This window comes from Hyla sarda, chromosome 1, assembly GCF_029499605.1.
Source record: "Hyla sarda isolate aHylSar1 chromosome 1, aHylSar1.hap1, whole genome shotgun sequence".
Taxonomy (NCBI): Eukaryota; Metazoa; Chordata; class Amphibia; order Anura; family Hylidae; genus Hyla; species Hyla sarda.
The window spans coordinates 592407694-592423117 of NC_079189.1; the positions used below are offsets into that span (position 1 = coordinate 592407694).

At 44.4% G+C, this 15424-nt stretch overlaps 1 protein-coding gene across 1 annotated transcript; it reads right to left on the reverse strand.

Annotated features, from left to right (window-relative positions):
• Nucleotides 1-2272: 2272 nt before the first annotated feature.
• Nucleotides 2273-3228, reverse strand: LOC130312251 (DNA damage-regulated autophagy modulator protein 1-like). The gene is made up of 2 exons (XM_056552566.1): nt 3078-3228; nt 2273-2991 (listed from the first exon to the last, which is right to left on the reverse strand). Exons 1-2 carry the CDS (start codon nt 3200-3202, stop codon nt 2391-2393), a joined length of 726 nt encoding a protein of 241 aa, XP_056408541.1. The 5' UTR covers nt 3203-3228; the 3' UTR covers nt 2273-2390.
• Between the last annotated feature and the right edge of the window lie 12196 nt (nt 3229-15424).

Below are 15424 nucleotides of genomic sequence, written 5' to 3' on the forward strand. Positions count from 1 at the left end.
GTCCAAGATTCTACAAGCAAACAGGGTTAAAGTCGTTCCTTTAAAGGCCAGATCCTTATACGCACAACTGTCACCTAGTGACATCACAGCTCATAATACACAGGGCAATTCCTGGCTTTCCACTAAAGGGAGTTATCAGTGTGGAAGAAATAGATGTAATAACTGTAAGCTTATGACTAACTCTAACACCTTTAAATCATGTGTTACAAACATCAGTTATAACATCAAAAGTTACATTAACTGTCAAACCCATCACGTTGTATACAGCATCACCTGTCTAGAATGTATGCTTCAATACATTGGATGTACCAGTCGAAAATTAAAAATCAGAATACAAGAACATCTCAATTTACCTTCACTAGGTAAATTTTCAAATAGATCCATGTCGGGCATAGCCAAGCACATAATAGAAAAACACGATGGCATCGTTCCCAAGATAGAAGTTACAGGTTTGGAGAGAGTACATCCTCCTCGCAGAGGAGGGGATTGGTGTAAGTCCCTGTTCAGACGGGAGGCGTTTTGGATCCTGTGCATGGATTCACGCTTCCCGTCTGGACTCAACTATAGACATGATCTGTCATATATATATTAGTTATGATACATCTCTCATGATGTTTTACACCTTGTCATGTGTGTATAGATTTATATTTATATTTAATTTTTCATTCATTTTTTAGTACTATATTGCGGTTGTGATATTTAATGGGACATTACTGCATTGTATTCTTCACCTGTGGGTACACACCCATGGGTGTTTCTTCCCCTCCTATGGGATATGACGATATAAAAGGAAGTCATGCTGGGCTTTGTAGTTGCCATGACTAAGACTTAGCGTTAAGTCGAAACGCGTCGGTGCGTTTGGTGTTGTTCTCCTTTCATTGGTTTTATTGTTTGCTCATGCACTGGATTTTAATATGAAGAAATAAACTTGAATTTTTTATCCAGCCTTGAGAGCCGGAACTTCCTTTTCTCCTTCCTGATTGCTTCACCTGAGGACTTGGCCTCAGAGACCATCCGAAGCTCCCGCTGGTGCAGGTGTATTGTGCTACTTTCCATATACCTTGGAGACTACTGGGTGAGCTGATATCTGCCTTTTTTTCTATTGTTACGGATGCAAACAGCTACCTCGACTTTAACAGTTGCCATCGAAAACAATGTAAGAAGAACATTCCATTCGGTCAAATGAAAAGAATCTGATGAATTTGATTCTGGTTTTCTAACCCGACCCGAATATAAGCCGAGGCCCCTAATTTCACCCCAAAAACCCAGGAAAAGTTATTGACCCGACTGTAAGCCTAGGGTGGGAAATACATCAACCCCCCATGTAATCATCCAGACCCCCGTCATCATCCCACCCCCTGCATCATCACCGCCTGTCAATCCCTTCATTAGTGGTCTTCAACCTGCGGACCTCCAGATGTTGCAAAACTACAACTCCCAGCATGCCCGGACAGCCATCGGCTGTCTGGGTATGCTGGGAGTTGTAGTTTTGAAACCTCTGGAGGTCCGCAGGTTGAAGACCACTGCGGCCTTCTTCATCATCCCCCTCCCCTTCATCATCACCCCCCCCCTTCATCATCACCGCCTGTCAATCCCTTCATCAGTGGTCTTCAACCGGCAAGCCTCCAGATGTTGCAAAACTACAACTCCCAGCATGCCCAGACAGCCATCATCCAGCCCCCCCCCCCCACCTTTTTGTTTTGTACTCGCCTCCCCTCGGCAGGAAGTTAGGGTGAGCTGGTCCTAGTGACGTTGCCCTGACGACGATGCACAGGGACATTGTGCATGAACGTCCCTGTGCGTCGTCATCAAGGCAACGTCACTAGTCCGGGACCGGACCCGAAGCGTGGAAAAGAGGGCCCCCTGGTGAAAATGGACAGCCCGCAACGACTAACCCTCCCCACCGGATGGTCCCTGCACCATAGAAGGCCCGAACCAGCTAACTATTCCTTCCCACCGAGGGGAGGTGAGTACAAAACAAAAGGAGGGGGCTGGATGATGACGAAGGCCGCAGTGGTCTTCAACCTGCGGACCTCCAGAGGCTTCAAAACTACAACACCCAGCATGCCCGGGCATGCTGGGAGTTGTAGTTTTGCATCATCTGGAGGCCCGCAGGTTGAAGACCACTGAGAAGGGATTGACAGGTGGAGAGATCACTCGAGTATAAGCCGAGGGGGGCATTTTCAGCACGAAAAATGGTGCTGAAAAACTCGGCTTATACTCGAGTATATACGGTAGGTATTACACGTCACACACCAATATTTTTCTTTTATGTTTTTTATTTTTTTTGTATAGGTAATATTACCAGCTCATATTATTTTTTTTTATGGTTTTTCCGTGTCCTGTGCAGTATCTCTCCCAGAAGTCCACTTGATGGCCCACGTGGTGGTCTACACCCCGAAGTCATCAATTCTTACTCTAAGAGAGAGTTTGCAGCTGTTCCTGGAGACGGTTAACATTAACCTCTGCATGGTGGAATAATAGGTCACAATGTTTATCAGGATCAGTAGAAGCATCACCCACTCGATGATTATGGTGGTGATTTCACGGATCTCGTCCCAGTCTTCATCATCATAGAATAATTCCTGTAATGTTTTATATCCAAAGTAGAAAATTGCGCAGGTAAAAGCCAGGCCACAGCAGGTGCATCTACTATGGTGGATGACTTTCTTTGCTCCTGGTAATTTATACATCTGGATGGACTGCCCAAGGTAGTATAAGGCTTCACATGTAATGGAAATTACCATGCTGACAAAGTGTATCCTGGGATATTCTTCGGGGGACAATACATGCATGACAGCTGTACCAAAACAGGAGGCCCACACAATGGCGAGCAGGATCCTCTGGATCAGGACCTGATGACCCCTGAACTCTTCAGTATGCATAACCATATACTTATAAATAAGAAAGGTTAGTACCAAAGTGCCAATGGATGTCCCTATGAAACCAATTCTCAATAATATGTTTTCGGGAAAGAAATTTCCCACGTCACTGTGAAGGAAAAGAAACCAATGTTATTATGGATATTTCCTCACTCCCAACCCATGAAATAAGAATCTTGTGCTTGTTTATCTTACCTGATGTGCATCAGTGGCGAGGCGGCATGGCCGAGGACGACCGTCACGATGTAGCTGGTGGCAAGCCAGGCCGCACACCAAAACGCCAACAGAAGGGGGACGAACCCCAAACCTTTTAGCTCCATCTCAGTCAAGAAGAAGAAAAAGTTGCTAATCGCACTGTACCAATCTACAGAATGAAGGCTCGGGCGGCTGTCAGTGGAATGTCAGGACTCCAGCTGTCTATGACATCACATGTCTGATTTCACGATGACTGCTTGTTTCTTAGAGCTGCCATGATTTAGTATCTGCTATGGACAGAGCCTGATGTTTCTACTATGGACCTTACAGACCCCAGAACCCAAGTAATTAGTGCAGGGGCTCCATTTTGATCATCTCATATTTCACATTATTTGAGTTCCAGGGCTCGGATACATTTGCACCCTCTATAGCAGTGGTCTCTAAGCTGTGAACCCCCAACCGCTGCAAAACCACAACTCCCAGCATGCCCGGACAGCAACTTTGCATAAGGAAATAGTCTAATTAAACTTTTCTTATATATAGACTCCCCGACATCTCCAAGGATAAGCATCTAAGGGTCTCGTTCGATCTTAATGTTATACCTTTTTTCAATAAGATCGATGATTCCAAAATGTATGAATAAAGGAATAATTCCATATAAGATACAAAAAGTTAGCATCCTCCATTTCTGGAAAAGTTTCTGAGTTGCCCAAAGCAACCAATCAGATTGCTTCCTTCATTTTTCAGAGGTCTTTTCAAAAATGAAAGAAGCAATCTGATTGGTTGCTATGGGCAACTGCATAACTCTTCTTCTACACTGGTTTTGATGAATCTCCCCCATAGAGAGAGATTTATCAAAACCTGACCAGTGGAAAAGCTGCTGAGATGCCCATAGCAACCAATCAGATTGCTTCTTTTATTCTTGAAAAAGCCTATGAAAAATTAAAGAAGCGATCTGATTGGTTGCTATGGGCAACTCAGAAACTTTTCCTCTGGACAGGTTTTGGGTTTTGATAAATCTTCCTCTATGGGGGAAATTGAGCAAAACCAGTGCAGATGAAGAGTTGTGCTGTTGCCCATAGCAACCAATCAGATTGCTTCTTTCATTTTTGAAAAGGCCTCTGAAAAATGAAGGAAGCAATCTGATTGGTTGCTATGGGCAACTCAGAAACTTTTCCAGGAAAGTAAAGTTTAACCACAACCAGGGGCGGATCCAGAGTCTAGTCTCGGGAGGGGCACTAATAGAGAATTTTGCATTGGCGGACAGAAAATAAGGTGTTTCTTAACCCCTTAAGGACGCAACCCTTTTTCACCTTAAGGACTGGGCCCTTTTTCGCAATTCTGACCACCGTCACTTTACGAATTAATAACGCGAAAACACTTTTACCGAATATTCTGATTCTGAGATTGTTTTTTCGTGACATATTCTATTTTATTTTGGTGGTAAATTTTCGGCGTTACTTGCATCCTTTTTTGGTGAAAAATCCCCAAATTTAATGAAAATTTTGAAAATTTTGCATTTTTCTAACTTTGAAGCTCTCTACTTGTAAGGAAAATTGATATTCACAATAAATTTAATTTTTCTTCACAAGTACAATATGTTCACTTTATGTTGGCATCATAAAATGGACATATTTTTGCTTTTTTTTTTAATTAGAGGACTTCAAAGTAGAGAAGCAATTTTCAAAAATTTCATGAAAATTGCTAAATCTGAAGGGACAGATGTTACAGAACTACAACTATTTAAATAAAAAAATAAAAAAAAACGTATAGGGTTCCCCGTATTTTCATTCTCAGCACAATACCAACCAAACAGCAACAGCCTGACGTTACCAGGGTGGGCGGGGACCATTGTTACTGGCCCTCCCCAGCCTAAATAACGCCAGCCTGTTACCGCCTAGGCCCAGGAGCACAATTTTTGACGCTCCAGGCCTGTTGGTACCGGCTTTTCCCGGCACCCCTGTGGCGGTGGGTACCTGGGTAATAATTGGGGGTTAGCGCTAGCTGTTTTTGGGGCTAGCGCTAAGCCCTGGCTTAGTAATGGATTCAGTCAATAAGACCAGCTTCCACTACTAACCCTGAAAATTCATTAAAAAAAAACACAACACATTTGAAAAATTATTTTATTTAAAAAAACACTCCCCCACAGCCCTCGTTATCCATTTTATTAAAAGAAAAAATAATAATCCACCATAATCCATCGAATCCGCAGTAATCCTCTGCATACACGGATCTGAAACGAGAAGAAAAAAAACACAAAAAAATGGTTATGACATTTTTGCCGCTGTCCGCTGGCGAGAGCACCCATGATGCAATGTCTACCCAAACCAATTGGTGCAAAACTACAACTCCTAGCATGCCCAGACAGCCTTTGGCTGTCTGGGCATGCTGGGAGTTGTAGTTTAGCAACAGCTGGAGTCTCCCTGTCTGGGTAGACACTGCCAGAAGGGTCTGTTCACATTATACAAAACGGACAATGTGAACAGAGCTTCAGATTAACTAGCCTTGGTCCCGTCTGTAGCCCCGCCCCCTAATGACATCATCACTAGGGGCGGAGCTACACGGACCTGCCCGGTACTCGAAAGAAGTAAGCGGACTTCGTCTTCTGTATACACTATATACAGCTATCTATAGATAGCTGTATATAGTGTATACCGCCCAAAGGGTTAACCTACACTGTCCAGCAGTGTAAGTTCACTCTTCCCTTGCTGGGCTTGCGCATAGCGCACAGCTCAGCAAGGGGTTAAGTGAGCCAGCAATGTGTATACTGTATACACATTGCAGGCTCACTGTAAGTTATTGCTGGGCAGTAGATATACCATGTATACCTACTGCTCAGCGTCAGCTGTTCTCCCAGCTCTATAGCCATGAGAACAGCTGATCCCGACATTCACATCAGGACATTGCAGAAGGTGTCAGGAGGAGTGACATCCGCTGGGATCTGTCACTTACTGCAAGTACTAATAGTCCCAACTAGTGTTGAGCGGCATAGGCCATATTCGAATTCGCGAATATTCGCGAATATATGGACGAATACAGTATTCGCCATATATTCGCGAATATTTGCATATTCGTAATATTCTCGTTTTATTGTCGCATATGTGAAAAATTTGCATATGCAATAATTAACATATGCATAAATCAGCATATACAAAAATCATCGTAAGCGAAAATTCGCATATGCGAAAATTAGCATATGCAAAGTTTCGCATATGCGAAAATCCGTACACCAGTCTCACACAGTAATATTAGAGCCTTCTTTACACCACACAAGCTGGAAGCAGAGAGGGGTGATCACTGTGATGTGTACTGTGATTTAAAAAAAAAAAAAAGAATATTCGGAGTTACGAATATATAGTGCTATATTCGCGAATATTCTCGAATTCGTGAATATGCGACATTTGCGAATAAAATTCGCATTGCGAATATTCGCTAGCAACACTAGTCCCAACATGGAGCACACTCTGCTCCATGCTGGGAGTTGTAGTACTACCTAAAAAATGTTTTTTTTTTAAAAAAGTGAAAAACACGCACACACTACATTTTCATTATTGTCGGCTACATTTTTAGTGCCACCTCCTCCTATCCCCTCCGATTCTTCGGTTAGCTAACCAACCAATCGTACGGGGGGGGGGGGTTACTTCCTCCCACCCTGCCCGGCCCCTGGAAGTCCGGAGAGGACAGGAGGAAGACCGGAGGACGCGACGGGGGCGTGCTGGGGCCCGGCCCCGGTACTTACCTCGTCCCTGAAGACCCGGATCCCGGCGATGAAGACGGCGGCGACAGGTGAGTGGATCTTCAGCCGCGGTCGGGCGCTTTACAGCAATGCACGTCACCATAAAGCCCTGTATACTACAACTCCCAGCATGCCCAGACAGCCCTTGGAGTTTTGCAACATCTGTAGGTCCGCAGTTTTGGGACCACTGTGCCCTTTCAGATGTTGCAAAACTACACATGCTCAGCATGCCCTTACTGTCCAGTCATGCTGGGAGTTATAGTTCTGTAACATCTGGCCCTTCAGATGTTGCAGAATTACAACTCCCAGCATGCCTGGACAGTTTTGGCATACTTGGAGTTGTAGTTTTGCAACATCTGGAAGGGCACAGATTGGGAACCACTGTATTAGTAGTCTGCAAACTGTAGTCCTCCAGATGTTGCAAAACTACAACTCCAAGTATGCTGGGAGATGTAGTTCGGCAACATCTGGCTCTAAAGATGTCGCCGAACTACTACTTCCAGCATGCCTGAGAATGTTTGGAGTTGTGGTTTTGCAACAACTGGAGGCACACTGGTTGGGAAACATTGTCTGTTTCCTAACTCAGCGTTTCCCAACCCGTGTGCCTCCAGCTGTTGCAAAACTATAACTACCAGCATGCACTGATAGACTGTGCATGCTGGGAGTTGTAGTTTTGCAACAGCTGGAGATTTCCCCCCCCGTGAATGTACAGGGTACATTCACATGGGCAGGGGCTTAAAGTGAGTATCAGGCTGCAGGTTTGCGATGCAGCAAATTTTGTGCAGCAGCTCAAACTCGCAGCGGGAAACTCGCTGTAATCCCCTGCCCGTGTGACTGTACCCTAAAAACACTACACTACACTAACACAAAATAAAATAAAAAGTAAAAAACACTACATATGCACATACCCCTACACAGCCCCCCTCCCCAATAAAAATGAAAAACGTCTGGTACGCCACTGTTTTCAAAATGGAGCCTCCAGCTGTAGCAAAACAACAACTCCCAGTATTGTCGGACAGCCGTTGACTGTCCAAGCATGCTGGGAGTTTTGCAACAGCTTGAGGCACCCTGTTTGGGAATCACTGGCGTAGAATACCCCTATGTCCACCCCTATGCAAATCCCTAATTCAGGCCTCAAATGCACATGGCGCTCTCTGTCGTATTTCAAGGCAACAGTTTAGGGCCTAACAAATTTTGGGGGGCTTTTTCTACTTTCACCCCTTATGAAAAGGTGAAGTTGGGGTCTACACCAGCATGTTAGTGTAAAAAAATAAAAAATTTTACACTAACATGCTGGTGTTGCCCTATACTTTTCATTTTGACAAGAGGTAAAAGGGAAAAAAGACCCCCAAAATTTGTAATGCTATTTCTCCCGACTACGGAAATACCCCATATGTGGGCACAAAGTGCTCTGGGGGCGCACAACAAGGCCCAGAAGGGAGAGTGCACCATGTACATTTGAGGTGATTTGCACAGGGGTGGCTGATTGTTACAGCGGTTTTGACAAACGCAGAAAAACAAAACAAAAAAAAAACACATGTGACCCCATTTCGGAAACTAGGGGTGCAGTGAGAATTGACACCCCACTGGTGTCTGACAGATCTTTGGAACAGTGGGCTGTGCACATTAAAAATTTTGTACAGCCCACTTTTCCAAAGATTTGACAGACACCAGTGGGGGGTAAATGCTCACTGTACCCCTTGTAATGTTTCTCAAGGGGTCTAGTTTCAAAAATGGTATGCCATGTGGGGGTTATTTTGCTGTCCTGGCAACATAGGGGCTTCCTAAATGCGACATGCCTCCCGAGCAAAATTTGCTCTCAAAAAGCCAATTATGACTCCTTCTCTTGAGCATTGTAGTTCGCCCATAGTGCGCTTAAGGTCAACTTATGGGGTACATCCATACTCGGAAGAGATGGAGTTACAAATTTTGGGGGGTATTTTCTGCTATTAACCCTTGCAAAAATGTGAAATTTGGGGGGGAAACACACATTTTAGTGAAAATAAAAAAAAAAAAATTTACGTATGCAAAAGTTGTGAAACCCCTGTGGGGTATTAAGGCTCACTTTATTCCTTGTTACCTTCCTGAAGGGGTCTAGTTTCCAAAATGGTATGCCATGTGGGTATTTTTTGCTGTCCTGGCACCATAGGGGCTTCCTAAATGCGACATGCCCCCGAGCAAAATTTGCTCTCAAAAAGCCAAATATGACTCCTTCTCTTCTGAGCATTGTAGTTCGCCCGTAGTGCACTTCAGGTCAACTTATGGGGTACCTCCATACTCAGAAGAGATGGGGTTACAAATTTTGGGGGGTATTTTCTACTATTAACTCTTGCAAAAATGTGAAATTTGGGGGGAAACACACATTTTAGTGAAATTTTCTTTTTCTTTTTTTACATGCAAAAGTCGTGAAACACCTGTGGGGTATTAAGGCTCACTTTATTCCTTGTTACGTTCCTCAAGGGGTCTAGTTTCCAAAATTGTATGCCATGTGTTTTTTTTCCTCTTCTGGCACCATAGGGGCTTCCTAAATGCAACATATCCCCCAAAAACCATTTTTCGCTCCTTCGCTTCTGAGCCCTCTACTGCGCCCGCCGAACACTTTACATAAACATATGAGGTATGTGCTTACTCGAGAGAAATTGGGCTACAAATATAAGTATACATTTTCTCCTTTTACCCCTTGTAAAAATTAAAAAATTGGGTCTACAAGAACATGCGAGTGTAAAAAATGAAGATTGTCAATTTTCTCCTTCACTTTGCTGCTATTCCTGTGAAACACCTAAAGGGTTAAAATGCTGACTGAATGTCATTTTGAATACTTTGAGGGGTACAGTTTTTATAATGGGATCATTCGTGGGGTATTTCTAAGATGAAGACCCTTCAAATCCACTTCAAACCTGAACTGGTCCCTGAAAAATTGTGATTTGGGAAATTTTGTGAAAAATTGGAAAATTGCGTCTGAACTTTGAAGCCTTCTGGTGTCTTCCAAAAGTAAAAACATGTAAATTTTATGATGCAATCATTATTTGGAATATCCATTTTCCTTACAAGCAGAGAGCTTCAAAGTTAGAAAAATTCAAAATTTTCAAATTTTTCATCAAATTTTGGGATTTTTCACCAAGAAAGGATGCAAGTTACCAAAAAAATTTACCACTATGTTAAAGTAGAATATGTCACGAAAAAAGTCTCGTAATCAGAATGATAACTAAAAGCATTCCAGAGTTATTAATGTTTAAAATGACAGTGGTCAGATGTGCAAAAAATGGCTGGGTCCTTAAGGGGTTAATATTTGTCCAGCAAGAGACTATTGGAAAACCAGAGGGCTAAATGAATAAAGAGAAACAACTAGTTGGAGAAAATACTGAGAATCTGAAGACTCCAATGACACGTCTAGCGCGGCCGCAGTCTGAGGAGCCTGTGAGGTAACGGGCGCGTAATGCTGAATAGTGGAGAGAGGGACAGAGAGAGAATCTCGCAGGAACCGCCCAGTTTAGAAGCAAATTCCCATAGCAAACCTCTTCTAAACTGGGCGGTTATCGAGACACGTGTCATCAGAGATTACTTAGACAGAAAATAACAACCTAAACTTCAGAAGCTCATAAGTACTGAAAGGATTAAGATTTTTTAATAGAAGTAATTTACAAATCTGTTTAACTTTCTGGAGCCAGTTGATATTTAAAAAAAAAAGTTTTTCCCTGGATAACCCCTTTAAGGGGTTAAGGAACGCCTATACCTCTTATAACCTATGCCGTGTGCTGATTGGTGGATACCTTGCTGATTACCTACCTGCTATCACCTGCGTTCACCTGTGTTTTTTCTCTTCTTATTTCCATTAACTCTTTTGCTGCTGTTTTTTCACTAAAAGAAAGATTTGGCACTATAATACTCGCCTCTTGCTTGTAATAAAATCCTGTATTAGTAGGTCTCTCCCATTGACTATGCGTGAAGCAAACATAATTCTGCTGTTAAAAAAGGGAAAGAACCTTCTTTCAGCTGATTCATATAGACCCATCTCTCTATTAAATTCAGATGCCAAAACTATTGCCAAGGTTTTGGCAATGAGATTGGCAAAGGTTTGTAACAAAATTATTGCTACTGACCAAACCGGCTTTGTACCGAGGCGAAATAGTCATGATAATTTGATTAAGCTGTCTGCTAATATTCATATGCCGGAGTAGGGGCTCCGATCCATCCTGTCGATAGATGCCATGAAGGCCTTCGACAGGGTAGATTGTAGCTACCTCAGGCAGGCGATGGAGAGGTTTGGGTTGGGTGGCAGATTTTTGGAATGGGTCAGGGTCCTGTATGTTTTAGATCTTAATAAAAATATCAGATTTTTTAAAAAAAGAGAAGTTTTCCAGGTCCTTATACGGCAAGGACTGAAGGTCAAGCCATCCAAGTGTCACCTGTTAAAGCCACAAGTGCACTATCTAGGACATGTCGTAAGTGCCGATGGTGTCCAACCTGACCCCCAGAAAAGAAGTGCTGTGAGGAACTGGCCTACACCCAAGACAGTACGAGACGTCATAAGTTTCCTGGGATTTGCCGGCTACTACCGACTTTTCATCCCTCCCTTTGCACAAATTGCTGGCCCCTTGACTGCCTTACTGAGGGGTACTGCCAAGGAAAATTATAATGGGAGGCTCCCGACACAATGGGCTGAAGACCAAGAAACTGCCTTCCGAACTTTAAAGTACCTTCTTACAGAACCTCCTATCTTGGCCTATCCTGACTACGGTAAGCCGTTCTGCTTATATACTGAGACCAGTTTCGAAGGACTGGGAGCCATCTTATCTCACCTCCAAGATGGTAAAGAGAGGGTAATAGCCTACGCCAGCCGTCATCTTCGAAGCGCGGAAAGGAACGATGACAGCTATAGCTCTTTCAAGTTGGAGCTCTTGGCCCTGGTCTGGGCCATCACTGAAAAATTCAAGGATTATCTGGCGGCCACCCCCTTCACGGTCTATACGGACAACAATCCCTTGGCCCACTTGAACGCTGCTAAGTTGGGGGCTATTGAACAGTGCTGTGTCTCCCGGTTGGCCAATTATAACTTCAGTATTAAGTACTGCAGTGGAAAATCCAATGTCAATGCGGATGCTCCCAGGTGAAGAATCCCCTGCAGGGGACGAATGGGAAGATGTGGAAATGCCACCCTTCTACCAACGGTTAATGAGCCAGAATGCTCTAACGGCCCAAGAGGGTGACGAACCCGGACCTCTGGAAGTCCCTGAAGACCAATACACGTGGAAGACTCTGCAGGATGAAAGCTGGGCCATAGGGGACCTTTTGAATTACTGCCTCCACAAGAAGGTGCCCACTCGACTCCACAAGCAGCAAGGGGACTTTGAACTGAGACAGTTGTGGCGACAGCGAAATCGCCTATTCCTCCATAAGGGGCTGCAATACAGAAACTCATTGGACCCAGTGTCTGGAGAACGGGTGCATCAAATTGTAATCCCCAGAAGAGATGCAGCTATGGTCCTGAATGCATATCACGACCAGTGGGGGCATTTTGGAATTCATTAGACAGAGGCCACTATTCGCCGAAGATTTTATTGGATAGGAATGCGAGGAGACATCGAAATATGGTGTGCTGAATGCACCACGTGCAATGTCATCAGGAACCCCCAAAAAGATGCAAGATGCACCCCATCCATACTGAGAGGCCTAATCAAATGGTTGCCCTTGACCATGTGAAGCTGACCCCCACTGGATCTGGCTATTGCTATGCCTTGACTATGGTGGAACATTACTCTAAGTGGGTGGTTGTTGTTCCCGTCAAGGATCTGACCGCCAAGACGGCAGCATAACTCTTCCACAGCCACTGGATCCAGCCCTTGGGGTGTCCCGAAGCAGTCCTCACTGATCGAGGGACGGCCTTCGAAGCTCAGTTGTTCCAGGAACTCTGCCAGCTGCATGATTGTAAGAAGCTCGGAACGATAGCTTACCATCCTCAAGGAAATGGGCTCTGTGAAAGGATCAACCAGGTGTTTATCCATATGCTCCGAGCAGCTTCTGTCTCGAAACACGAAGAGTGGCCCCGACTACTGCCTGAGTTATTGGAAATCTACAACAACACTACTCATTGTTCTACAGGGTATACCCCCTTCTTTCTCATGATGGGAAGACATGGTCAATTGCCGAAGGACAGAACTTTTGGGCTACAGGCCCCTTTCAATAACTCCCCTCAAGTCTTGCAGGACTGGGTCTCTGAACATCGCAGGAGAATCAAAGAAGCCCGAGACATTGTGGAGAAAAAATGGGCGAAGCCCAGGGCCGACAGCAAAAAAAAGTCGGCATGCCTCGGCTCAACCCCTGCAGCTGGGAGACAAAGTTTGGCTCAGGAAATTCCCAAGAACCCATGAGCTGTATTCTCTATTGGAAACAGAACCCTATACTATTACTGCAATTCCTTATCCCGACACAGATGTGTATGAGATACAGAAAAAAGGGTTTGAGCCACAGGTGGTCCACGAAAAACCGAATAAAAGTGTGCTTGAAGGAAGACTTACCGGGACCCCCTCCTCCTGCACTTCTCCCTACTCCTCCTCCAGCCAGGCCAGCCAGGGAATATGTACCAGGAGAAGGAATTCATCCCAGTATGGACGTTCCTTTATTCTCTTCTCACCAACCTGTCATGTATTGGGGTATGCCATGTTCAGCTGCAAGCCAGCCGCCCCTTGTTGCTCCACCTAGCCAGCCTCCACTGGTTGCTCCGCCCAGCCAGCTACCAATAGCTGCTCCATCCAGTCAGCCACCATTGGTTGCTTCCCCCAGCACCAGTCCTGCTCCTGTGGCTACTCCAAGTCCTGCTACACCTTCTCTACCTGACTTCAGAGAATCTCCCAGTCCAGCCGAAGATGTTGCTCCTGTGTCCAGCCTTCAAGCTGGTCCCTCGGGGACTGAAGTTTCTGCAGAATCTCTATGTGAAGAGACTCCTGCCAGCCCGGGGGTGATGTTGCGAGAGTCTCAAAGGACTACTCAGTGTGAACTACCCTTAAGGTATTAAGACTAACTTTTAAGCAGTACGTGCACACATAGTACCTCAAATAGCTCACTTAAATGTACTTATCTCAGTCTTCTTCAATACACAAAGAAAAATAAAAATATGTCTCACACTCAAGAAACACTTTAGGAATTGTAGCCTATTGAAATTCTATTCCTGCCACTGTTAGGTACACTAATCTCTTTTCTTTATTACGTGTATGAAATGCTCTACCTGGCCAGTAGATGCTCTTGAGTGCTAAAATTAAACACATATTTCTAAAGGTAACCTAGGTAAGGGTATACTGTTGTGTTCTAGAGGTAAGAAGCGTGTAGCCAATAGACCCTGGTGGCTTAACTTATTGGTAGATAGCTTCAGGCAAGCCAATATAACTTTTGTCTACTAACAGGTGACTCATCGTGGCAAAACAAAAGAAAATGTGGTGAGATTTCAAAAATGTCTAGACAGCTTGAGACTAAATGTACAGAGAGCTCTGTATAAAAATCCAGGGAGCTTGAGAATAAATGTTAGACAGCTTCATCCAATGTCTAGTGAGCTTTATCAATGTCTAGTTAGCCTCATAAATGTATAGAAAGAGCTATAAAGATGTCTAAGGAGCTAGAGACTAAATGTTAGATAGCTTCATAATTGTTTAGTAAGAATACTAGGCAAATTAAAAGAAAATGTTGTCAGGATGTATAGACTGTTTAATAATTCTGTCCTTGTCCTAGTCAGAGGGCCTTAGGGGACAGGCGTCGGGGTCGACTTGTTTTAAGTAAGGGGGTTTGTGGTGTCCTGGCACGTATTTCATACTGTGCCTTGTTTGCGGGGGCCCCAAAGTCACAGTCCCTAGGACTGTCAGGGTCCGCTTCCCTAGTTATACCCTAGTCACCCCTTAGTAAGTTAACTCCATAAGGACACATGACGTACTGGAACGTCATGTGTCCGCTCCCGATCTATAATAGCGGGTCGGGCCGTGGCTAATAGCGCACGGCATTGATCGCGGTGCTGCACGCTATTAATCCTTTAGACGCGGCGTTCAAAGTTGAACGCCGCGTCTAAAGTGAAAGTGAAAGTATGCCGGTTAGCTCAGTGGGCTGTTCAGGATAGCCGCAGCGAAATCGCGGCATCCCGAACAGCTTACAGGACAGCAGGAGGCTCCCTACCTGCCTCCTCGCTGTCCGATCGCCGAATGACTGCTCAGTGCCCGAGATCCAGGCATGAACAGTCAAGCGGCAGAATCATCGATCACTGGTTTCCTATGAGAAACCAGTGATCAATGTAATAGATCAGTGTGTGCAGTGATAAGTGATCAATAAGTCCTATCAATGCAAAAATGGTACCACTTAAAACTTCAGATCACGGCGCAAAAATTGCGCCCTCATACTGCCCCATACGCGCAAAAATAAAAAAGTTATAGTGGTCAGAAGATGACAATTTTAAACGCATTAATTTTCCTGCATGTACCATATTTATCGGCGTATAACACGCACTTTTAAAACTTATATTTAAGGCAACAAGTCTGCCTGCGTGTTATACACCGATAAGTCTTCTGGTCCCTGATTTAAAGCGGCCGCAGCAGCGTCTGCTTGTTAAGTATTAACAGCACGACCGTGGCCACTT

Coding starts and splice junctions, on each gene's coding strand:
- LOC130312251 (XM_056552566.1), bottom strand. CDS start 3,202: ATGGAGCTAAAAGGTTTGGGGTTCGTCCCCCTTCTGTTGGCGTTTTGG. Junction 2,992..3,077: donor TCGCCACTGATGCACATCAG/GTAAGATAAACA, acceptor TTTCCTTCACAG/TGACGTGGGAAATTTCTTTC.